Here is a 27,473-nt window from a genome sequence, read left to right as displayed (position 1 = left end):
GAGGGGGGATTGCACGTCGGTAATAGGAGAAAAAAACGAGCGAGACATTATTATTTTTGTTTTTTTTTTTTTTTTTTTTTTTTAAACGTGTGCTGTTTGTTTTTGTCGTCGAGTGGTGGCCGTCAACGTTTACGGTTCGGGGCTCACACCTTTTTTAGCGTGAAGAAGCTACGGCGTTTGGGCTCGTCGCCGCGTTTGTCGCCCACGGCCGGAAGCGTCTGCGACCGCGACTGCGTGCCCGCCGCGTCTTGCTCGCACACCGCCTTCAGCGTGTTCACCCATTGGTGCATCTCGGCGTCGTTGCGCGCCTGGAACAGGAACTCGGCGCCGCTGGCCAGCTTCACGCGCAGCACGAACTTCTTCTTGGTGTAGTCGGTGGCCACCTCGGCCGAGCCGCCGCGCAGATCGATCGGCGCCTCGCCCTTGAAGTACGTGTCCGGCGACGTTTTTGCCGCTTTCGCGTCCTTGTAGAACGCCAAGTTCGTGCCGACCACGCACACGAACACCTTGTCCCACGACCTGGAAACACGGCGCGGCGAACCGCGGTTTCGGTTAGCGGACGGGGCTTCGTTTTTTTTTTTTTTCTTTCTACGTCGAACGCGCAACGCGTGCGCGAACAACAACGAGAAACTTTTCTGCCGTCGGTATACGGCATAGTAATACCCGTAGGTACGGAACACTCCCGCGATTCGAAACCGTTCTATAGGGGTTCTCTAGGTATTTCTAGGTATTTCGGTACGACCGATGTCTCGTGGACGTTTTTATACCTTTTAATAGCAGTTTCACAGTCAACAGAAAAGCAGAATTTGTTCACTTCGCTAATAAATCGACAGCGGAACCAAATGTTATATTATTCTCCTTTGGACACTGTTTGCAATAGCCAATTATTTGATGAGACTCGACTTTAATATTGTTTCGAGTGAATTCTACAAACACCACTTTTGGTGAGATGATTATTCGTTTTAAAAATAGTTTTAGAATTATTTTACTCGGTAATTTATATTTTTGAAAGGACCAAATTATCCACAATTCGAGCAACATATCCTAACGCTTTAATTACATATTAGTCTTCACGCGAAGAAATTTTTTATCGAACGCAACTGCATGTGTTTGAGCACCGGTATTACGTTACAAAGCCACCATATTTTCCATACGAATGTGTCAGATTTTGAAGAACTGACTTCAAACCAAAATCAACCGGTTTCCAAGAAAACGATTTCTACCTCAGCTTCTCATGCGAAAATGGTCACAATGATATGATACTAATTTATACATCGAGGACAAACAGGTCCAATAGCAATATTAATAAGAAGTGTTATTCTATCAGTAATCGATAGGCGTTAATGCAATAACTTATTCTTAAACGACTCCGATTTAAAATGTTATTCACTTTTTTTTCACTTATCTCCTCTTAGTTTTCTACACATACTTTTATATCACAACTATTAAATTCTATAATTTAATATTTTCATTAATTTTTAAGTTTAGCATGTAAAACAACATTATTATCAGTTTTGAAAACAAAAATAAATTATGTATACCTGTTGGACGCTTTTTTCGTGGTAGATTCCCATTCGTGTTTCCTGTTGAGTATACCTTCTAGAATTTCACCATCAGCTTCAGTGGCTGATTGATCTGTAACAACGACCGAAAACGCCGTTAAGACAAATGCAATGGACAGAAACACAATCCCCTTAATAATATAGACCCTAAAGTATGCTCATTGTCGTGTATAGAGGAGGGTTTATTGTAATAGAACCATTATGCGCAAAACTTATAAGCGAAATAGCGGCTGATGTCGCAGCCTCATGTGTTAAGATTACAATACCTGAAGTAGGTTCAACGGTAGCCTCGTCGTCGCTAGCTGACACAGCTGACAACGGGCTCTTTTGTGGTGACTTTTTCCACCGGAAACTGCGGAATGGTGACTTTGAGCGTGACCTGTCCTTGTTGCGGTCTTTGACTAATTGGCTTCGCGAAGCTACGTTTTCAAAATACACACACAAACAGAAATACTTTTACAAACAAGCAAACTAAAATAAACGTCATCACATAGTATCATGCCTGAACACGAAAGCACGACGACACATGCTAACGATTACACGTTTAATTTAAACAATTTATTTATTTTAACGAAAGCCGCAAGCGTTACGCTCGAAATAGCCGAAATACTTACTTGAGGGCAAGGTAGATGCAGATCTAGCGACCCCTGCAGGTGCAGCGGGACTGGCAATGCTCTTCCTACTTGATGCAGAGCTGTCATGCACTACAAATGTTAATAACAAACACTTTCAATTCAATTTCATGCCAAAATGAAAAGAATAAATAAATAACGCTTAAACTACAATTAAAATGTTAACGCGAGCCATGCAATAATATGGTGCTGAAAGTAAAATAATGCAATTTAAGCACTTATAAATAATAAGAATAAATAAATGCATTCAAAATATTATATAATATATATATTAGAACAAAATAAATACATTCCATGTATGTTATAATTGTTTTAAATTATATTAACTGACCTGCGGTCGGTTTTTCGATGGGCGATGTCAGTGCGAGGTTAGTGGGTGGAGGTTTACGTATTGACGCTAATGTTAGGTTTAGAGAACGCAAGCGTGCAAATAACAGAAAAACAATATGTTCATATTATACATGTGTCAATATTGTTTTTAAAATTTGTAATCCCCAACTTATCACTTATAATTTACTCAATTAAAATGTTGTAGATTAACATCGATGACGCAATTTTTATTTACTATTTAAAAAAGTTTGTACACGATTGACGGTCAGATCAAATAAATGTGAATATATTGTGTATTTATAATTTGCAATAGCAGTAAAATTATAAATGTGTTTATTTACATCATATTTCGTAAATTTGATCAAACTTTAAACCGAATTGTTAAAAACATATTTAATATTTATAAATATATATTACACTATTGACATTCCTAGAGCATATTAAACTTGTATCAGTGCAGTTCCAACCTTATTTAATATAAATCATTGAAGAGAAAATTATTTTTCATTTAATTAATATAATTAAAGGACCAAAAATTAATTTTCTTTAGCAAGTTTTTGAATATCGTGTACTGTAATAAAATAACAAATACTATAATTATATAATAAAAAAAAAATATATTACTTATTTTCGGCTTAGAGCTGAACCACACTGGTACATATAACTATTTTTCACATTAGTAATTTTCTTCCATTAAGCAAATATACATACATATCTAATGATTTCATTGTATTTAGATAAACAAGAGTAAAAATATTTTAACACATTTTCATTAGAAAATTATAAATTTATCAGATTACAAAATAAAATTCTGTAATCGATTATAAGTCCATTAAATAATTATTATTAAGGTTTTTTTCTTGAAGCAACACCAATAAATTATCAGTGAGTTTCAACCAATATCAATTTCAACCAAAAATCCAACATCAACAATGAATTTCTTTAAATTGTTTATAACCAAAATTTTGCATGCATTATAGATATATAAATTAATTTCACAAAAGTTAACTTACCAGGACGACCTTCCCCATCTTTAGTCTGTTTTCCATCTACTTTTGATGCTTCTTCCGCTCTGTAAAATAAAGGAAAAATATGAATTTATTTTTAAATGAAATAAGATAATATAAATTTTATTAATGGAAAATTAAAAAAATGATTGACATACGCAGACTTTTCTGCTGCTTCAGCTTCAGCTTGAGCTGCCTGTTTAGCTAGCTCTTCTTGGCGTTTTCGTTCTTCTTCTGCTTTTCTACGTTGAATTTCTTTCAATTCAAACTAAATAAAAAATATTTATTGTTATCATTATTTATAAACGCAGTTTATTATATCATGAAAAAACTTATTTATACATACGGTGGTTAAACGTTCTAATGCACAGAATCTTTCTTCCTGTGCAATGGCTGATTTTTCAAATGCTTCATGTTTCTTGATCAAATTTTCTACTTGATCAATAGTCATCTGAAAAAAAAGAGAAATCTCATAGACAATAGTTTTAATAAGACTGTTTCAATTACTTACTCCTAATTCCAGGCTCATGATATATGGTTCTTGAGCCAATAACCATGCTTCAGCAACTGCAGCATCTCTGGCAAATTGATATACTTCCAAAACTAAAAAATTGACATTGTACATTATATACATATAATATAAAATAGTAATTAAATACAAAATACTAACTTAGTTGAAGATTTTCCCATCGCTCTTCCCACCTATTAAGTAATGAGCTTCTCTGAGAGTTCAAAAGCAATAGTTTATCTTTGATCTAAAAGAATCAAACAATTATATATGAGTGTCAATTTTAAATTGAATAAACAAATTATTTACTTCATTAGAAGCATAATGGTTTCTTGAAAGTAATTCTTTGCCTAAGGAAATGCAAGCCGTGAAATTATCTTCTCTGGTATCAATTTCTGCTTTTAAGCTTTGGTGATTATTCATTAATAGTTCTACACCACTAACATCTCTAAAATATTAAAAAATATTACAAAATATTACAAAATATTACAATTATCATTGTTAAGTTACCTTGGTTTTTCTGATGTATTCATCTGCCTAACTACGTCATCCATCCATAAAGTTAGTGTTCTAACCATATTGAAGAACTTATGTAAATCTCCGGTGTCAGCTAATTTTTGTTTACGTAGTTCACATTCTGATTGTAAAGCAGCCCAAGCACTCACAACTTCTGCTTCTCTTCCAGTGATTTCTTTTGCTTTGTCTCCAGCATAGGATGTTTGTAATCGAGCAGAATCCTCACTGATTGCTTGAACCTGAGAGCTAAGAGTATGTAGATCTTGTAAGAAACTTTGGTGTTTACGTTGTAATGTATGGACAGAGCCAGCGTCACGACCAAGATCTTCAGACATTTCATGGCTTTTTTCCGCAATACGACTAACCATATCTTTGCAATCATGGAAGAATTTATGTAACTCTCGTGAAGCAACCAACATCTAAAAAAATAAATATGTTTTTTTTATTGAACAAAGAAAAGGTTTGTTCTCAAAAAAATTTACTTGAGTTCTAGTTTCAATAAGTTCAAGTAAATCTTGCCATTGTTCATTTAGACTATCTTTCCATTCAGCAATAGTAGCTGAATCACTATGGCCAATGTTAATAAGTTGATCAGCAATACCGTTGACAGTAGCAACACGTTCACTACCGGTTGCTTCAGTATCACGAGCAAACTCTTTAAACCTCTCCCATAATAACTATAAATATAAAGAGTAAATAACATATGAATAGAAAAATTTAACCAAAAAAAAAAAATAACTTACAGTTACATGATCATAGTCTTGACCAAGTTCATGTGAACCGGCAACAATTTCACGTTCCGCAATCCATTGTTCTAAATCATCTACTTCACGGTGCAACATGAACAATTTCAAAGCTTCATCTAATTTTGCTCGACGCTCTCCAGCTAAATCCTTTAGACCAGCATATAATTTGTCAACTTGAGACTGTTTTACAGCTATTTGGTCACTTTCAGGATGCATTTCACTTGTAAGTTGGCGAGCAGTTTCGCCCAACTGTCTAATTGTGTCTGCATAGTTATCAACAGCCAATTCTAAAGATTCGTGCTTCTTTTTCAAGTTTTGAGCTGAGATTTCATCTTTTCCACGTTCTTCCACCATCATGTATAATTCTTGTTCACCCATCCAACTTTCTGCTTCGCTGGCATCGAAGAAGTACTGTAAATGTATAAATTATAAATACATATAGATATATTGTATTATTTATAATTTAAATAAAGTTCACATTGTAATGTTTACAAATGATTACACAAACATACTTGTTGAGCTTTTTCAGATTGAAGTAACATTTTCCTGCGATGTTCAACAGATTGTTGCAGTTGTTGCCAGCGTTGAGTTAGATCGTGTATGAGATCTGTGAACTGTGAAGCATCTTCATGCCCTTCATCAATTAGCTTTTGACCATTGCTGCAGACAAGATTAATGCGATGTTCGTGGTTGTCAATTTCATTACCCAAAGATTGAAATAAAATCATAAAATAATTATTAATAGCTCTAACACAAACAAAAAATATAATGTATAGATTAAAATTAATTTTCTAACTTGATTTTTTTTTTGTAACATGTTGACATTGAATAAACTATTTCCATATTCTGTAGATGTAGCCAATGGAGTTTTTTCAGTGATCCAAAGTTTCTCATCTTCAACATCTCTTCTGAATTGGAATGCTTCTTTCTTTTTTTCCAACTGTCTTTGTCTAACTTTCAATGGTTCTTTAAGTTGTTCAAATCTTTCTTCCACTTTAGTTTTCTTAGGAATAATTGTTTCAACCTTTTCTGGGACAGTTTTTTTTAAGTGCTCAGCTTGTGTTTCCAATTCAACAACTTGTTTTGCTTTTACAGCCATTTGTGTTTCAATCATTTGTTGTTTCTGCATAAGAATATTGACTGATGCCAAATCAGATCCAGTGTCAGCAGCTTCAATTTGTTTTTCTAGATCATCCATCCATGAATTAATGTCTTCGCAAGTCTGATGAATGAGTACTTCTCTATTAGTATCAAACAACCGTTCACCCTTTTCTTTTGTAGTCTTTTCAAGATCATCAAATTGACCCATCATTTCAGATATCTTTGGTTGAATGATTTGAGCTAATTCAGGTTTCTCTTTCATTAACTCTTCTCCTGATTGTTTTACTCTATCTAATCTGTCTTTATTGGATGCAATTTCAGCTTCAAATGCTTGATGACGTGTCCATTTGCTGTGTACGGTCTTTGCACTTCTGTAAGTTTCATCTTGAGCTGTAAACTTCTTCCCTTGAATCCATTGTTGGAGTTCATCTGAATCTTGTAGGAATTGATGAAGTTGTAATTGATCTCTAAGTTGATCCATAAGTTCTTGAGCTTTATCACGGTTGGCTTCACGTCGTTCTTGTATGGATGATGCTTTCTTTTTAATTTTATCAGCTTCGAAATGGTCTTCATCAACAAGTTTATTTGCAAATTGAGTGACAGCATTAATTTTGTCTTCATTAGCTTCCATTGTGGTTAAGAAAGCTTCATGACGTTTTATAAGATTTTCAGCATGTTCCAGATTAGACTAGGAAAAAATAAAAAAAATAAAACCATAAATATTCCTCCATTTTTAGTTTAACTTAAATATATAAATAAATTTAACTTACTGGTACTTCAACTTTAGATAGAGCATGTTCTTGTTGAGAAAGTAATACTTCAGCTTGACGAGCATCGCGATTAAACATTTGTAGATTAAGCGACTTAGAAAGAAGTTGTTGTCTATTTTCCCACATTTTGTGTAACTCTTGCCATCCATCACGCAAAGCTTTGAGTCGCTCTCTCAAGAACATGTATTGAGGATCATCTTGTGTTCCAGGCTCCTAAAACAAATAAAATTACACATCATTTTTATTTTAATATAATTTATATAATTACAAGGTTGTACATACAGCAGTAACTTTCTCTCCATATTCCATCATTTGAGTATAATCTGTGGTATAGTTATCAATTTCTTCACGAATAGCTTGATGTTGGGAAAGTAGTTTCTCAGCATCTGATAGTGATGATGGAATATCTTCTGAAGCAACATCAGTTTGAGTTTTAGTCAACCATGCTTGGAAATGATCTAAATCACGTAAGAAACGATGAAGGTCACCAGCTTCTTCCAGTTTAGAATCACGTTCTTTCAACTAAGGAACAATAAAATTAATATTTCTTTAAATAATTCGAATAAAATAAAAGAAAACAACAAAATAATTTATTATAATTAATAGAATTTATTTAGTAATTGCATTACCATTTGTGTTAATTCTTCCCAATCTTTTTGAATAGTTTCAATTCTTTCTCGAATTACGGCAGCTTCTTCAGGATGTTCTTTTTCATTCAATTTTGCTTCAGATTCTAATGAGTCTAATTTAGCTTGAATAGCAGCTAAATCCCTTTCCATGCCAGATAAACGACGCTGTTGTAAATTTACAAATTTAAAGTCACATTTTAACTTTTAATATACTTTATTTTCTAACTGGTTAAAAAAATTAACAGTTGAATTGAACATTTTACCTGTAATGTCATTATTCCAGTAAGATCCATTTCTAGACTGTCTGTAGACTGTAAAATTCTCTTTTTATCTTCAATCCATGAAATAGTTTCTCTACATTCAATATGGAAAGTCTGTACACCATGAGCAGAATTAAGTTGGTCACGTTTGCTTTCAGCCTTATCCCGTAGATCAGCCCATTCGTGATTCAACTAAAAAATTATTATGAACAAATTTGTAATAAATTTGAAGAAAAATAAGAACTTTAAATCTTACATTGTTTTGTCTGTTAACAATTTCATCTGAGTTTGGATGTTCAACGTGAAGTAATTGTCGTGCCAATTGATTAACAACGGCAACACGTGATGCATTGGAATTCATTTCTTTGTCAAAACCATCATATCGATGTTTCATTATTTCAACATCTTCTATATCTTTACCAGGGCTCATAGTTTCCAACATACGGTTCTAAAGTTTTTTTTTTTTTATAATTATAATCGTTATATTATCTCTCAATAAATTTGAAATAAAACAATTTTATATAATACCTTTTCTCCAATCCATTGTTGCACAGCATCAGCTTCACTGAAGAGTTTATATAAAGAAAGAGCATCCAAAAGTCTTTGATGACGAAGTTTGGCCAGTTCAACCAATTCTTTATAACGCTTGTCAATAGATGACATTCTCTCATTTACTTCAGGTCCACTTGTCGGCGCACCAGGTTCAGCACTTAATTGATTGGCTTGAGACCGTAAAGCTTCTACGGTTTGTGAATAAGATTGTAATTCTTCACTTACCTCTTTACATATAAGAAGAATAATATAATATAATAGTTAGGAAAACATTTTAACTGTCAATACCTCTTTGTGTTTCTTTAACAATGACTGAACATTAGCTTCATCACGACCAACATCTTCAGATGATACAAGTCTCAATGTATCTAACATCCATATATCTACATCATCAGCATCAGCAAACCACTATTTTTAGAACAAAATATAATTTGTTAAAAATATTAAGAAGCATGTACAAATAATTATTCAAAACAATAAAATTACTTGATGATAATCAACTGCGTTTTCTAAACGTTTGCGTCTTTGTTTGGCCAATGAGATTAAATGTTCCCACATAGAATGTGTACTAGATACTCGTTCCTGTATACGATCGGCGCCAAAATGGTTGCTGTTTATCAAATCTTCTCCAACTTGGACTACTTCAAGTAATTGACTTTCATGACTCTGTATATCATTTTCAAGTGCCTAATAAAACAACAATAACAATAAATTAGACATGAGTAGTCAATAAAAATCAAAAATATTTAATTACTTTATGTTTAGAAAGCAATAAATTAATAGTGGTCAAGTCATGACCAATATCTCCAGCAGAAACAATTTGTTCCTTCTCCTTAATCCAGTTTTCTTCATCTGCCATATCCCAATAAAATTGCCATAATTTCCTACTCTCTTCAAGGCGAGCTCTTCTTTCAACAGTCAATTTGATCAATTCACTATAAGCATCTTCAAGTTCCTGAACTCTTTCAATAATAACAGCTGGATCACATGGTCTATAGCCTTCTGTGTTTTCTTCATCCAAGAATTTATGCGAGTGTTGCACTACACTTTTTACTCTTTCACCTAAAGCATTAATGTCTGCTTCTACAAGACTATGTTTTTGAAGAAGATCTTCAACTCCCATTAAATGTTTTCCATAATCATCAGACAGAAGTCTCATTTTCAATTCTTCTGTTGAATCCAATATATACAGCATTTCTTGGAAGTTTTGTTGTAATTGTAATGATAATTCCAAACGGTGACGACGAGCTTTTAAGAGCTCTAGTAAATAGTTCCATAAACGAAGAACATTGTCTTTTCTGAAAAATAAAAAATATAGTACATAGAACTATAAATATAGATAAATAAAAGTGTACCTTGCATTTATACGGACAATATCGTGATAGTCCTCTGTTTCAAGTTCTTGTGCAACAGTAACAACAGCTTCTACTCGTTCTTCATATGCAAATATATCTGTTTCGATAGCTTCGTGTTTTTTTGCTGCTGCTTCTACAGCAGCTAAATCCAGACCAAAATTATCCTGTAAGCAGAATAAAACATGTTAATATTTTTTAATTTTATTATTTTCATAAAAAAAAAAGTTACTAATTTATTTAAAACTAACTTGAGAAACAAGACGTTGATTTTCACTTAACCATGTTTCTCGCATGCTTGCTTTTCTGTTAAATCTTTGAGCTAGCTGTTCAAGTTTTTCTTGTCTTATGATTTCTTCTCTTAATGCTAACTCTCTTTCATGTTCAGCTTTTTCTAATTGTTCCCAAGCTTTGTTAATATCAGAAATCATTTTTCCTTCTTTGGGAGTATATGGCTTTTGATTATTAGCTCTCATTTTAGATTGTAATGTAAAAAGTAACACTTCCAAATTTCCTTTTTCAACGAATTTTGGAGGTTTTTCAACAGTTCTATAGTTATTAAATTGTTGTAGTTGCTGTTGGACACCATTTAAGGAATTTAAGAATTTTCTCTCAGCTAATGATTCTTTTGTCTGCTTAATCCATTGTAATAAGTCACTAGTTAAACGTTCATATTCAAGAGCTGTACGTTCATTTTCCATAGCTATACCTACAACACGTCCAATTCTCTTTCCTTGAACTGTTTCTTGTTTCATTTTACTGAAGTAATGATAATATGTTACAACATATGTAATAATAGATTTTTCATCTGGTTGTTCAACAAATACGTCTTCAGCATCCAATAATTTTACAATTCCTAATTTGTCTTCAGCAGTATTAAAAGCATTATTTAAGTTATACATGGCATTAGATTTGTTAAGTTTTTCAAATTGCACAAGGTCAGGACGATGTTTGTGGATGATTGCATTGAACGCAAGACCATCTCGCCAGGAAGTAGTAAAGTTACGAACATTAACATTGTGATATCCAGCTGTTTTCATCTGGCACCATAAAAGCAAAGCATCCTTTGCAGATTTTGTTTCTTTGTTGTCAGTTTCTTCAATAGTAATATCTTGAATCTAAAATAAAAATACTATGATAAATTATATTCCTTCTTTTAATATACAAAAAATAGTATAAATTATAGTAAAAACATACTTGGAATCTAAGAATGATAGTCCATATGAGACCTAATGAAAGTCTTGGATTTCCATCAACAATATCATGGGATCCCATATTTTCCAAATGTACTCTTTGATCTTTCAAAAACTGCAGAGCTTTATCTACATTTTCTAAACAATGTATCCTCATTTTTCCTTTAGTAGGTTTTGGCTATAAAAAACAATAGGTAAAAATAAATAAATAAATAAATAAATAAGTTTTAAAATTTAAGTAGACTTACTAATCGTTCTCCAGAAAGAACTTCCAAAAGTTTTATAAGCATTTTGCCATCTCTGAGATCTATGTATAAATCTCCGATTCGAGAATGTACACGAACTAGGTGGGAATTCACCCATTTTTGAAATGTTTTTTTCTGGACACTTTCTCTTTCGTCTGAGAACAATATCATAATAAAATAATAATAATATTAATAATGATTAAAATCCTCTAGACATATAAAGATAACATAAATAATACTCGAGGGGTGGTATTATCAGAGGGATTACTTTCTACGACCCCATTCAATAAAACTACATGTTATTTATTACTTCTGAGACAACTATAATCATAACTAACCAGCTAAAGCCTTAATTCTGGATCTTTCAAATAGTCTGGATGACGAGTTTCCACCATCATATTCATAGTCTTCGACAATACCAGTTCCATCTTGTTGTATGGCCGGATCCCACCGGACCACAGAGATATCTGTCGTCATGACAGCCAGCCACTTCTATATAGTTTGTTATACCTGAAATACAAACATATAAATAGTTATAGCAGAAAAAAACAATTATCAGTTTACTTTTAATATGTACTATTACAAATATGTCATTAAATATTTGAAATATGTTGATAAAGATATTGCAATGTAAATTAATAAAAACACAATAAAAAAAAAAGTCAATAGGGTGGGTTTTGCTTTGTTTAGTAAGTAGAAATTCAATACGTGATAAGTATAATCATTGGTTTTCAAAGGTAACTGGTAAGCTAATCACGTCTTACATTTATTGAATTGCCGGATATCCTTATGATGGGCTATATAATTTTAGGATTTAAAACCAAATGCACGAACATAAAATTTTAATACTCGATTACAAAAAGAGCGTGTGTGTATTTAATTTAAAGATACCTGTATGTATGTATTAACAGTAATAATCCCTTTTATCTACAAGCCATAAATTATAAACTGGGCATAACATATTAAAATATAATTAAATAATTTAAATTGTTTGTTAATAGTTTATAATTGAACAAGTCGAGACAGTTTTGATGTCTATGAATCCAACATTTTAATAATATTTTAATATTACATTCAATTTTTTTTCTAAAAATGTTATAACATTTCGAGTTAAATGCATATTTAAGGACTAAAAAGTAATATTTTTTAGTGCTACAACTTCCAAGTCCTGGTTAAAATAGAAATCTCACGTGTTAATAACATTTTTTTATTTTTAACAATATTTAATTGCAATAATTTTAATACATTTTTATCGTTTAGTTTTCCTGGTTCGAACATTTTGTGAGTACATAATCAATCAGTGGTGCAACCATGATTTATTCAAGGGGGGATCCAGGAAAGAAATTTATTTATCTACTATTTTTCTGTTCTTTTCCTGAATATATACATTATAAATATATTTCATTGCTTTAAAATACAATCAAAATTTTCGGTTTTCGTCAATTGTTTATCAATACATAGTTTTATTTCAAATATACTATGATTTTTAAAAATTATGATTATTGATATTTTATAATGTATATTTTAGTAATACACTCACACCGCTCGTCTTATCGCTCATATTTATATATTATCGGCTATCGCCGGTCAGTAAAACTCATAGAAAACCTGCGGATTGAGATAATATCTTATATATTGTATATTATACGACATACGAATGTATGCATATACATGCATATATATATATTTTATCTTGCACTGCGGTTGCAACTATTATGATATAGCAGGTCATCGACAATCGTTGATTTTATTTATTTATCTATTTATCAGATTTGTCGTGTTATCAACAATATAGTGACTAATAATAACTCTAATCAATAAGTTTTGATGAAAACTTCAGTAACTTTAAAAAATATAAAATAAATATAAATACTATGGCATGAGGCATGGGGGAGGGTCCGGACCCGGGATCCACCCCCCCTGGGTTCACCACTGGTTTATTGATACAAATTATTATTTTTTGTTAAATAATCACAAAACAAAAGCAAAAACATAATATAGTAACTTCATTATAATTTGTTTAAATGGAGTTTAAACGGGTAAAGCTAATAATTAGAAAATTAAGGAGATTGGAAGCTACGATTTTCTTTCTCTGTCTAACACACATGCAGCATAGCAATTTAGACGTTTTCTAGTTCCAACGTACCGATCTATCTATTGATGCGATAAGGAATCTAAAAACAGATTTGCATTTGTTGTCAAGTCTACTTTAGATCGATTTTCCCACTTTTTTGATTTTTTTCCCCAAAATCCCATAAATTAGCTAATTAGAAACCTAAAAATCAAAAGTTAATTTTTCGATATTCTTAGCACAAAATTTCTAAAATGTGGGAAAGTCGAAAAGGGAAATCTGTTTTTAGATTTCTTATTGCATTAATAAATCGATCGGTACGTTGGAACTAGAAAACATCTAAATTGTTATGCTGTACGTGTGTTAAACAGAGAAAGAAAATCGCCGCTTCCAATCCCCTTAAGTTATTAATTTTTTATTTAAAAAAATAAGAGTTTTTTTAATATAAATTAAATTTGTAAAAGTTTTCGATCTATGTTAACAAATTCCAATATAGAAAATTTACTACCTATTAAATTATATTTAATTTTATTAATTCTACGATGTATATTGTAAAATATTCACGTATTAAAGCTTTACGAGTAAAAACCACGTGTGTACATGGTAAATCGCATAATTATGATTTGGTTGAAAAAAAAATGTATGGTAGGAGTAGTATTTTTTAGAGCAGTTACAACGCGATGCACGAACAAAAATAGAACTCGGTAACCGCTTTTCAGAGCTGTTGAGAATATTTTTAAAATTGAAACACATTGGTTTCACACGGGACACACTACTAAACGGATGCATAGAAGAGGTGGCTACTGCAATTATGTAACTAACTGAGCAAAAGGAATTATTATTGCTCACTTACGGATGCTTATAATAAAATACTACTTTAATATCGAGTGTAATATGTTATATTTCAATACTAAAATTAATAAATAATACCGGTAATTTATTAAATTAAATAAAAATACTATAAAAAAACTATACAAAAATAATTTAGAAGAAAATAATATAAGAGACATAATAACTAAAAGGCAACTTTTAGGAAACGCTGTTTATTTTTATCTTTGATTATATATTTCAAATTTCCGACATGGAAATGAAAAATTCTTAGAAGTGTTGTTAATATAAAAATTACATACCTATTTAAATAATTCAACATAATAATAATAAAAAAGGATTGAAGTAAAAATATTAATACATTACAATAACAATTAGTTTATGCGGAAACCAATTTCCTGTAATTGAAAATGATTCTAAGATTTACTTCAATTATTATTTGAATTTCTACTTTAATTTTAATTATGATAGATTTAACATATTTTCGTTTTATTAATTATACTAAATTTAATAAAAATAAACATAGGTAATTCATATTGTTAATTAAACAGTTATTTTCTCAATAAGTTGTCATTTTGGATTTCACAATAAAGAACGTATAACTTTAATGCAGGTAAAATATCTACATCTGAATATTATACATATATTATTTATAAGTTCATTACAACGTTTTTTTATGAATTGGCTTCTACATAAATTAATTATCAAATGCATTTTAATATATTTTTACTAAAAATATGAAATCATAGAAAAATATTTATTTTTAATGGGAATATTTTGGAAAATATATATTATTTACAATAAAATACTACAGTGGTTTGCTTTAAAGGGACTACATAATTTCATAGAGTAACAAAAAAAAAAAAAAAACTCTGAACTGTTAAAATATACAAATGTTTCTAAAATAAATATTGAAAAATGTGGTCCGAGAAAAAAATGTTACGTAGGCGTTATATCCACCAGCAGCAGTTAAATTAGAATAGATTAATTTAAAACAGTTATAATAACATAATGAAGGGCCTATGCCTTTCCAGTGAACAAGTTATACATTGTACATAGAGTTTTAAATCGGTATAGTTTGCGTGCCACTAGACATCAGTCACTGACGGCGTTTGTCCTGTACAATATAAAAAAATAAAAAATGTATTTTATTTTACTCTTTCTCAATGTGGAAGCAACTGAGCCTATAATACAACAAGAACAACAAAACATTTCCTTAGGTGATACCTACGGTGAAAATTCACACACACACATATATATATATATATAGGTGTATACAGAACAGTTGGCACAGTTTTATTTCATTATGTTTTTATTTTCCTTATTATTATATAAAAAAGACGTTCAAAAATCGCAGTGCACCATTTTTTTTTGTAAGTATGCGAAAAAGGTCAAGCTAAACGATTAGAAATCAATAAAATCATCTAAAAACCTAATATTTATCACTTCAAGTTGCAATTTACCATTTGCATAAGTTAAAATGATCATATAACCGTGAATCACTATATATTGGCATGGGAGAAATTATTTCCAATAAGTAGCAATAATTGATGCATCACCTCCATACGCGATAATCTATTCCGTGTAAATATTATACACAGAATATAATATTTAACGTATAGTATCATTGTTTAGAAACCAGTTGGTGTGCAAATTGATCGAGTAACCTGCAGGTTTTAGTACTTGATGTCTGTTGTATTGTATAATGCTAATTATACATTCTCATCGATGTTTTAAAACTTAACGTATCATTAAACTGCATAGTCAAAAATGTAATAAAAGCCTATAGCATTATTACTATCTTCCAAATATATACTATAGTATAATTATATGATCAATAACGATGTATAATTTGACATTGGTAAAAGTAGGTACTAGGTAATTGTAAAATTGTGTAAACCTTGGGTTAATCGAAATATAAAATCCGATACCAGTAAATAAGTTGAAAGCATATAAATGAAAAATAACACGATAATGAACGTATATGTAATTGACGAAAACCGTTTATTGAACACTAGCGGGATAATAATTTTTTTATACAACATATAAAACACATCGGGTCTAATAATGTCCATAGAATTGGATAGAATAATTTCGTTGTGTGATTTATTTAAGAAGCGGGTTAGTCACCGTAACTTAGTTTAATATCCAGAGCAAGTCCCAACGGTGGTCTGTCAAGGAAAACGCCGTTCTTCATTTGGGCGCCACACCCAAACAATGTATAGCCGCTGAACAATCCATTAAGTATAATGCATATTGTGAGAATATAATATATGTATATATACACAGAATAGATAAAATATAAACTCATTTAAGTCGCTACTGCCTCATAAGCAAATACATTTTAAACAAAAATAATAATTGAAAATTTCATGAAAGTAAGTTATATTAGTTTATAAGTAACCTATATATTATATAGATATTCATTTCTATGCATAGCAAGAAACAAATACATTATGATAATGCGAAATCCAAACAAATAAGCAACGTTTGTCAAGCTGGTATTTTATTGCAATAAATTAAGTTATGTATGGTATAATAAGTAATCAGGAAAGGTCGGGGACGGGCACAGGTTTTAAATTAATAGTCGAATGTCACTAAAACTGTAGGGCAGCCAGATAATAATAAACTTTACAATAATGAAAATGAATACGTGAATACATTTGGGGACACTGCACAACCACTAAAATAACGTAATTTAGTGTCATATCATAAAAATTTTTCTTAAATTATTTGTGAAAATACATACATTTAAAAAGTGTATGGATTATATCGTATTTATTGTAAACCTTTGATAGAGGAACAACTGACAATCAAAAAATGTGACATGTTATTATTTTAACCTTATTCTCCAATTGAAAAACGTAATTTTCTAAGTTGTAAGAAAAAAACAAATATAAATAACGGTTGAGTACGTACGACTCAAACAACTCTTCTCAGCTCACCAAATACATAAATACATGCCTCTTAATTACATTGTCGTCACCGCCATCACCACGGCCGCCGTATTTTTTCGTTCGACCATCACGAGTCGCGGCGAAACGTCAGTAACGGTACCCAACGGCAGTGGCAGAACAATGTGTCGCGAGTGAAATAAAGCAACGTGCAGGTCGTTCAACTAAAAACACACTGTATATACAACACGGACTGGGCGGCACAAAGGTGACCCTACTCTCTTTTTCGCTCCCTCTCACTCGCAATAGCATAATATTATATAGGTTTATGTGGTTATCGAATGTATACATCGTTATAATAATAATGATAATATAATAATTGTAATATCTGCCTACACTATGTTTTCCATAGCAAACCGTACACTCATACCGACCTCCGAGTTCAACCACCATGACATATTTGTGTTATTTTTTTGTTTTTTTTTTTTTTTTTTTAATGCCACGGAACGCGCGCCGAAACAAAAGCGGCAGTTTTCTGTTTCCGTTTTGGAAACCACTGGCCTCCGAGAGACGGCAGCGGCGGCGGCGTTACTTATCGATTTTATACACGCACAGAATTCCGTGCAAGTAGTTAATGGCGGCCCGACGCAGGCGGCAACGGCATCAACGGTTTGTATATAATAATATAATATACTAAATAAGCAACGGCGATTCAAATGTACAAGTGAACATCGTGGAGGAAATTACAATAATAATATTTCCCGTTCACACGAAGAACCCTAGTCGATGGTGGTGGGTACCGACGAATGAAAAATAAAATTGAAAGATCCTTCGAACGGGGGAGGAATGTACCGAGAATAACATCATCGGGTTCCACCATCATTGGCAAAGCGACAACACCGGTCGAGTCAGTGTTATAGAACTGACTACATATCTACATTTATTACATAGACGCATATTTTCACTCATTTTTGCCAAACATTTATACGATTCTTCCTATTTATAAAAAAAGGGCGTATATTAATTTCATGGACGCATTGAAGCAAAAAATAACAATTAATAACAATTAAAAAAAACAAATACTATGCTCATACATAATAAACAATCAACAATTTTCCATCACGTAGAGTGGAAGCAAAAAGTCTTAGTAAAATTGTACAGTATCACTGATGATTAATACAAAAACATCATAAAATCGTTTAGATGGCTTCAATGAGTCGACAACAAGAACCAAACGAAGAAGTAAAAGTCAAAACCGGTTACGCCGAGTTACCTTAAAGACTAGGTACTACGCTAAAAGCAATTCTGTAAAAATAAATACTTAACTAGTATTTAACTGTAAAACAACCAATAAGTTTAAATGAAAAATTGCACTTTGTTTTATGTTTAAATTCAATGTGTTATTATACCTACTTATATTAGTCACATATTTTATTATTTAAAATATTTCTGTTGTTAAGTTCAAAACATTGATTCCAATTAATAAAAGGTCAAAAACAGAAAGTGAAACATCATTGGCGACCTGGCATTATTCATATAAAAAGTAATCAAAACAATTTTGTTTCATTTGCTCATTAATAGTCACAGCTCGATAGGAGAAATAAATCATATTATTTTTCTTCGTTAAATTAATGGATAAAAATCATTCATGACCCATTGATTCCTAAAACTAAGATAAGGCATGTAACTAATATAATCTGTACATTTAAATAAATAATAATATAATAATACAATATTTCTTAAGATTGTTATTTAAATTTACGTCACACTTAAGTTTATTAGTAGATTTTAGGTCTGATGTCATGTTCGTGCGTCACGTTTCAATAATGTTTCAATGTTGTCCACAGCGCAAAACTATTCCCATCAAAATTTTTTTATCAGTTTCATAAAAGCGATTTTAAATCACGATCATTTTTTTTTTTTCGTGTGCTGAATGTAATCGATTATAACAATAATTTGGCTCTTAAGTAGAAAAAAAGCAATAAATTTATAACAAAACAGAGTTTAATAGATTCATTCAAATATTGATGAATTATACTTACAATACTTATAATCAAAGAAATACGAGAAATGTAAAAAAAAAAAGTGAAATTATATAGTATTTAGAGTGTAATGATTACAAAAATAAAATACATATATAACACGAAAATTTTAACTCCAGAAGAAATCATAACAAGTACCTACAACTCTTAAAAAATATTTTTTTATTATTAGTATTATTATTATGTACTTATTATAATATAGATCTGTAAAATATGAAAATGTATTAATGTATTACGAGACTTCAAGTAAGCATGATATTATTAAAATTATAATAACATGTCTATGCTTTAAAAAAAGTATTATAAACGAACCAGTTTTGGAATACAAATTAAATACTAAATAGGTAACTGTTAAATCAAAAATAGAAATATTTAGCTAATAAGGCTATTATCAAATATGATGAACAGCTGAGTTGAAATTTAATATTAAATACAAAATTAATTTTTAAGATTATGACACACTATAGAAATTGTATACTCCATAAATTTAGAAGAATAAATAACTGGGGACATGACCTGCAGTTTGACCTCATGTAATGAGTATAGGAAAAAAATAAAATCGTAAGGTTATAAAGGTCATGTACGAATTATAAACACATTGATTACATTTTCAATATAATCTGTACTTTGTGTTTCTCAGTGTTGTTTAAAAAAAAATAATTAATACAAAAAAAACTGAATAAAATATACGATTGTTGCATAAATTTTAAAGAAAGTCAATAATTTAAAATGATTTATATTTTAACTTTAAAGCCCGATTATTTATAATCACTTAATTATTGTTAAATAATTTTTACATTGAACTTTCTGTCATTAAATAAAAACTACGGAAAAAACTATGATCTTATTAATTCCATCATTATTTCATCATTTATTTATTTTAATGGTTGATATTTATTTATAATTTAAGTGTACATAAATAACAATAAAACAAGTGATTATCTACTTAAACAACTAATTTAATAACATAATAAATTTAACATAAATAGTGAAAATTATTCTCAAAATTATTAAACAAGCAAAAGTAGAAGATTGAAATCAGATGATTAAATTTAATTATACAAAATATCATTATTACTGTAATTATTGAGTAATTTTAAAAATACATTTCAAGACAATTAATTTTATAGAATTCCAAATATTTTGAAAATTCCTCATTGCTTTGATATTTACACGTATTAATAATTAAATTAAATATAATTTCAAATCTTTTTTTATAAGTAATTAAGTAAACTGTTGTGAAGGAAAACAAAACTTTACATACAAATAGGAACTTCACAAATCTTTAATTGTATATGAAGTTATTTCATCAGATACTTACAAAATATATTTTTAAATACATTTGGAATAAATAGATTCAAAATACCCAAAGTGGAAAAAAGCGGATGTAAGAATTATTTTTAAAAGAGTAAAATATAAACCACTCTACTAATAAACCAATGAAAAGTTCAATAACTACCCAATATTTATGAAAATAATTTTAAAGACGAATCATTTGCAAGCCGTGTATATTACTATGAATAGTTTATGGGTGTAAAACTAATTTAACATGTAATACATATTCCTACAAAATATTGTTTTTAAATAGTTGTACATTTTGTACATTTTAAATAAATATAATTATGAGCATATAAGACAATATTATCGACTATAGTCATAGTTTATAAATTATAAATAAAAAGAGTTTTATCTAAGTATTTTTTCATTAAGCTACATACTTATAATATTAAAAGCCGAAACATTTGTTATGGGGCACACGTAAAGAATTCATTTTTTCAATAATTTTGTTTGTATTAACAACTGTATAAAAAGTTCATAAACTCGCAACTTCAAAATATTTTTCAGTTAGGTATAACAAAAAAACAGTACAAATGTATATGAAAACCTAGTTCAAATGAATGAAACTAAAAACAACATCATAAAATACCATTCAAATAATGAATATCAACTACATATATTAATAATATTTTACAAGCATTTTCAATGTTGTTCAATATTTTCAATATTTGTAATTAGCTAATAACATTAAACGACTATTTTCTATACTTTATGATTAAACAAATAACAAATCTGACATATGATCTGATAAATCTTATCTCAATTATTTGTTATTATGAATTAGATCGATTATTAATATGTCGAATCCCTCATTATTCAGGCACTAAACAAGGTACTTAGGTTTTGATATATTTAATATTCGTCAGAGATATTCAAAATTAGTAATAAAATTGTCTAACAATGTAGATAACAAAATAAACTAAATTATTTCTCCCGCATTTAGTCAAAATAGTCTTGGTGTAAGGCTTCATAAAATAGGCAAATAATTTTTAACTCATTAATTTTTAAATATTTTATTAAAATATTAAGATTAAATATTTTATTATTTTATTTTGTATATTGTATATTATCTTATTTCTACTGACTAGCTATTGCTCAAATCAAATAATACGAAGATAAGTTTAACAGTTATGTTTATTTAAACATACAAATTTTTTTTTTCAATGTAAGGTGTCAACATAGATTCAAATTTAATATGGGTATGTAAAAGGGTAATAAGTAATTTGATACATTTTGAAGTCATAAAAGTTATACATTCAATATCAACAACAATGTTGACAAAAAAATACAATTACATATTATTATTACATTTTTATAATAATATTTATTATAGGAAATTGTTGCAAAATTGAATTAATACTTATCTTGATATTTATTCATATGTGTGCCTATTATATTTTACAATATCTAAAATATGTATCTCATAATAAAATTTAACTAAACAAAATTTAATTACACTTTGGTATTATTCGCCATATTTTAATTTAGAATATTTTTGTAAGAGTTTTTGTACAATCTGAATAGAAATATGAAATTGTAAATATTATTATTAAATAGTATTGGTAACAATAATATTTTAGATAAGCAAGTAAATATTAAAACACAAATAATGTCAGTTTTTGATCCAAACATGACGAGTTTGGACGATGACGCGCTTGTTTTAGTAGCTTTCTCTGCGATTTTAAAAAGGAAAAAATTTAAGTAGAAACGTGCTATGTGGTGTAAAGATTAGTTACTGTAAGGTAAAACTTTTCCTATATAAAATTATAAATTTAGTTAAAAATATATTCACGTAATTGGTACAATTACCTGTGAATGGACGAAGAAACTTATTTAAACCTATGTCCCTTATCACACCTTTAATTAAAAAACAAAATACAATTATGAGATTAAGGTATAACATCTAATGTTTGTTAACAATTTATTGTTTACTGATTGTGCGTTGCCTGTCAGACATACATACGCTCATTCAGATTTTATTGTACCAACGCGACTTGAACAAGCATGTAGATGAAAATTCAAAAATTCAATTAATCTTTATTTCCACTTATACATTCACAATGTTTGCATAAAATTATCATATATACGCTCAAACGTGCTTGTACATAAATATTGTATCTGCATGATTTACAAGCTTGCAATTTCGTGTGTATATATATATTTTTTAAATCGTATTTAAAGGATATTTTTTTACACTACAGATCAAGTATAAAGCTTAAATAAAACTATAAAGTCATTTTTTTGCCATCAGGTATTAATGGATAAAAATTACCGAAAACTAGGTCAGACAGTATTCGATCCGTTTTCGGGATCAGCTGGTGTACGGGTTGCAGAAATAGTGAGCTTTTTAAAGATCGAACCGGGTGTAACACACACACTCTACTCTAACGACGAAACGATGGTAGTGGTGGTGGTAGTAGTAGTAGTAGTAGTAGTTTGAGACACTACAGACCTTCACCCCTGCAAGCGTTCTACCGTAGTCGCATTGATTGATATCGGGTTGGTTTTATAGCCCTTGTGGCGCCTGTTACGATTACGACGAGGCATTGTTGTATACAACCAACTTCTATATCATATACTTTAGTGTCAATTTAAATCTTAAATTTATTTAAAAACTGTTTATTTTTCCGGTGTTAAACTGACAGTAAAACAAAATTATATTGGACATAATACGATAGGTATACACAAAAATTTTCTTTTTAATTTATTAAAATAAATCGAATAAAATAAATATACAAAATGAAATTCTCAACTACAACATTGATATCATGCGATGTTTAATCGAAGTAAGGTTATATATATTATATTACAAGAATAAATAGATACGACACTTGTAATTTAATTTCGAATTTAATATTTATCAAATTCAATAAGCCAATTAAAAAATGTATAGAATTAATTGCAATTAAAGTTTTTCGAGTAATTAATAGGAAGTAGGTTCATAAAATATAAAGGAAATTAAAATTATAAGTGCTGATTTTATTCATAAAAAAAAAAAAAAAGTGCTGATTTATAGAATGCATAAGTTATAAAACGGTAAATAGTTTTAAATATTAGAATAATATTTGTTACAAAAGATAAGTACAGAACTAGTATTCAAAACTAATTATTATTGCAAGTCGTTATTAAATCTTAATGCTATCAAATACTTGAATAACAATTAATTAAGCAATAGTATGATATAAAAATTATTGTAACTTAGTATACCAATAATTTGAATAGTAAAATAAATATAGGATATTTAGTAATAAATAATATAATAATAAACAACGTAAATATTACATATTTTGAGTTGTTGTACTATAAGGCAACACTAAAGCCAGCTGACAGAAATTCATAAAATACTATATAGATAGAGGTCAAGTGGGCGAAATATACAAATAGCTATACTTGAGTGGGGTACATTATGTTAAACATTAATCATTCGTTAACAATAATAATGAAGTTTCATTATTTTAAAAATAAATACCTACAATTTGACCTTTTTATCTAATGATTTATTCCAAATAAAGACTAATATGAGTATTTTAGTTTTCTATAATAATCTAAAGAATGTCTTAAAACGTTGGATATGAGCCACTATAGATCGTCAACCCCGGTAAGCGTAGAAATATCAAAGCTAATTTGTACTTGGTAAAATGTCGAAACTGAATATCCTAGGTTGATTATATATTTTATTAAATTAATATTGTATAGGTCCTCAAATTATAAGAAATATGGTCTAAAGTGACTGTATATAAAGTAGCAAATATTCATACATTTAGGTTTAGATATTTTTGTCGAGCTGTAACATAGAAGAATTCAAAGAAATATATAGAAGGCGGAGTTAAAACCTATAGATATATGATGTATTATAAACCGGCAACCCACAGTCAAAGATGATGTCATAATCGCGAATAATATTATTTTTAAACAGGTATTATAGGTAATGGTTTGTGCATCGTGAAAGAAAACGACCACGCAATTTCATTTTTTATAATAAGTATTGAATATTTGTAAATTAAGAACTTCATGTACCTATATGTTTTACACAAGATAAATATAATGTATTATCATACTTTATATTTATATTTATACTATTTATTATTGTACTTAGTATATTTAGAAAAGCAAGAAAGTTTTAAATTAAATATATTACCTATTTCATGATTTACAAATATTGAAGTTTTTTAACAGTCTGGTGGACTGTATTTCTTTGTATAATAAGTGTTTAACGATATTATTAACTGCTTTTGAAACCCTTAAACAAACGTAATAGTATATACACATCCATTGTTTGCTGGAAAAAAATTCAATACTCTTTTATTTGTAACTATTAAATACAATATCTAATGTTTGTATTTCATTATATAGTAATAGATAGTTGTATTAATGTGCTCACACATGTAATTTGTGCTCACACAAAAGGGTTATTACCCGTTCATCATAAATAAATATACCACTGGTAATATTTTTGTCCCATCATTTAAATTATTATCATCAATTAATCATTTAAACTCAAAAGGTTTTATGTTCTTAATGTAGGTAATAACTTATTGGAAATTTACATGTATGTGTTATCTTTACAGCGTTTCATTGACAAGGGTTTCTTTATAATATCTTCCAAGGAATTAGTTAATAAAATAAATACATAATAATACTATATATATATTTAATTAATAAATACTAATAGTTGTAATCAATGATACGAAGTAAAAAATACTGTTAATTCCATTTTTTTTCTTTCAATATCTCAAACACTTTTATAAAATATTACACATATTATGTTATTATTATACATATATCCTTTATTCAAAAATAATTACATAATGATTGATTAACAACGGTTTGGCAATGGGCAAGTTAAAAACTTGGCAGAGATAGAAATAAGTGATTTCCGTTTATACTATTATGCTTACGTATATTTCGTGTGCATATCATTATTAATTAAAATAAAAACATACTTGTATTTGTACACCATTAGGAATGGATGAGATTGGAATATCACTTTTTAATAAAGAAAAACTAAATAACATTTCAAAAAGGATGCAAAACAAGTTTTAAAAGTAAGCCGCAATTACAAAACTTTGTAGAACAGAATACAGATATCACGTTTATGAGTATACGAATTTTTATATGGGTGGAAAGATAATAGCAGCAGCATTATTATAACAATATTAGATGAATGAGCGGTTTAATTATGCGAACTATGTAAATAGTTATCAATAATATAGTAATATTCTTCGTCATTAATTTGTAGTACTAATAGCAATATTTTATCGTTAGCATTAAACATGTAGTGTAAACTAATGCATCACACGTTTCAACGCGGCGAAAAAAAAAATTAAATAAATAGCTTTCAATGAAAATAAAATTTACTACGTTATCTAACCTAGCATGAGAGCCGCACAATTAGCGGTAATGCATAAAAATTCAGAACGGAAACGCCTGGTTATCATTACTACTTAGTTAAACGTTAAACAAACGGAATTCATTGATGGAGGGAGCCACACCGTGAGTGCCTCGGATACCAGGACCTACTACAGTGGGACGAATATAAATTGGACGCGGACAACTGACTATGCAAAGATGCGCCGCGATATCGACGCCCATCGAAAATAGGAATAATTACTTTCATGAAACCGTCGCTAGAGAAGCCAAAACTGCGATCCCAAAAACAGCCGTTCGAAATTTCTGAGTTTTTATACCTTTCACTGTCAGATCCGAAAGCAAATGGCTTAGGCATTGGTTGGGATTCATATTTCAGATCGGAAGATAGGGGCTGCTATCAATATTTTTTGTAAACCTATCGCATACAATTAGATAAGAAAACCGTAACACGGTATATTGAATATGTTTATATCGCATTCAACAACTTTTTTGGAGACTAGAAATATATCTGACAAGGCTAAGCAAAGTTTATTACGCGAGGATAGAGGGGGCCAGGAGAGTAGACGTTATCTTTAACGATAGCACTGAATGACTTTGCACGGAGTCGGGCGTCGGCAATTTCGACAATCATGAACAATGCGACATGAAAGTCGAAATATACATTACATAAACAAAAGTACCACTATAGCTTGTTATGTACTAAATAAAATAAGTATAACAATTTAAAATAAGAAAAACCAACATATCATAGGAAAGAAGACGAGAAAGAAAATGAGTAGTGGAATGATGAATCATCGGTGGGGTGTGTGGTACCGGGGACTTCGGCGGTCGGAAATATCGGCGTTTTCCCGAGGATGGATGGGAGGGAATGAGTTTCCGTGCGCGCAGCAGAACCCGCGGTAAACAACATTAGTAATACAGCAGCCACCTCGTCGTCACCGACTGATTATAGTAATATTATAAAATATAAAATACGTGTACACGTTAAATTCGTACAAATTGTTATGTCGGTCAAGGCTACCACGGCAGTGAGTTCGCCAATAGTAATAATAATTACAACTGCCGTTTTAGACGGGCGCGCGGGCGGGGGCGTTTGCGAACGAGTTTTTTCCCCTCATATTTTTATGGAATAGGTAATATTTAACGTAAATAGCTGGCTAACGACGAGAGCACGCACACTAAAGTTATAATAATAAGGTAAGTGTAGCGACTAAAACGACGAACGCTTACCTTGGTGCCGAACCGCGGACGATAAAATGCTACACCGTATTTAATCTCGAGATCGCACACGAACAGTATTTCTTCTTCACCGATTAATATATATTATTCAGTAATATTATTGCGGGCGTAGCCGTTCGCTTAATTAACAACTGCTCTTAGAGCATCGTCACTGGTGTAAAATAATATAAAAAAATTGGGAATAAAAAAAAAAAATCAAAAAAAAAAAAAAACAACACAACACAAGCACGTAGTAATCCTCTCAGTAGCGTCCGCAGCCGGCCGACAAACTCAACTAATGAAGGGCGT

General features: G+C 30.0%; 1 protein-coding gene across 6 annotated transcripts; it reads right to left on the bottom strand.

The window, feature by feature from the left end:
- Nucleotides 1-59: 59 nt before the first annotated feature.
- Nucleotides 60-27,473, bottom strand: LOC112686123 (spectrin beta chain). Of its 6 annotated transcripts, none has more exons than XM_025558271.1 (30): nucleotides 27,177-27,473; nucleotides 11,742-11,913; nucleotides 11,407-11,558; nucleotides 11,163-11,336; nucleotides 10,217-11,083; nucleotides 9,969-10,132; nucleotides 9,368-9,911; nucleotides 9,100-9,300; nucleotides 8,902-9,021; nucleotides 8,590-8,838; nucleotides 8,318-8,509; nucleotides 8,065-8,253; nucleotides 7,802-7,966; nucleotides 7,455-7,694; nucleotides 7,173-7,385; nucleotides 6,098-7,090; nucleotides 5,814-6,014; nucleotides 5,299-5,712; nucleotides 5,038-5,232; nucleotides 4,550-4,974; nucleotides 4,349-4,487; nucleotides 4,202-4,286; nucleotides 4,043-4,134; nucleotides 3,878-3,982; nucleotides 3,690-3,799; nucleotides 3,538-3,596; nucleotides 2,177-2,266; nucleotides 1,829-1,981; nucleotides 1,542-1,635; nucleotides 60-519 (listed from the first exon to the last, which is right to left on the bottom strand). In XM_025558271.1, the coding sequence occupies exons 2-30, from the start codon at nucleotides 11,878-11,880 to the stop codon at nucleotides 144-146; spliced, it is 7,140 nt and encodes a 2,379-aa protein (XP_025414056.1). In that variant the 5' UTR covers nucleotides 11,881-11,913; nucleotides 27,177-27,473; the 3' UTR covers nucleotides 60-143. The 6 variants fall into 6 exon arrangements, with proteins under 6 accessions (XP_025414056.1, XP_025414057.1, XP_025414060.1 ...); XM_025558272.1 differs by having other exon boundaries at nucleotides 5,814-6,018; nucleotides 6,102-7,090; XM_025558275.1 differs by lacking the exons at nucleotides 1,829-1,981; nucleotides 2,177-2,266 and adding an exon at nucleotides 2,526-2,591.

The sequence above is a fragment of the Sipha flava genome, unplaced genomic scaffold (genome assembly GCF_003268045.1).
Source record: "Sipha flava isolate LNK unplaced genomic scaffold, YSA_version1 2_pilon_pilon, whole genome shotgun sequence".
NCBI lineage: Eukaryota > Metazoa > Arthropoda > Insecta > Hemiptera > Aphididae > Sipha > Sipha flava.
This window is presented reverse-complemented; position numbering and strand designations above follow the sequence as displayed.

What these genes read in the sequence shown, in the direction of transcription:
- LOC112686123 (XM_025558271.1), bottom strand. Translation starts at nt 11,880, where the DNA reads ATGACGACAGATATCTCTGTGGTCCGGTGGGATCCGGCCATACAACAA. An exon ending in TGTTAAAGAAACACAAAGAG is followed by an intron (nt 8,839 to 8,901) that starts GTATTGACAGTT and finishes ATATGTAAAGAG; the next exon opens with GTAAGTGAAGAATTACAATC. An exon ending in TGCATCTACCTTGCCCTCAA is followed by an intron (nt 1,982 to 2,176) that starts GTAAGTATTTCG and finishes TTGAAAACGTAG; the next exon opens with CTTCGCGAAGCCAATTAGTC.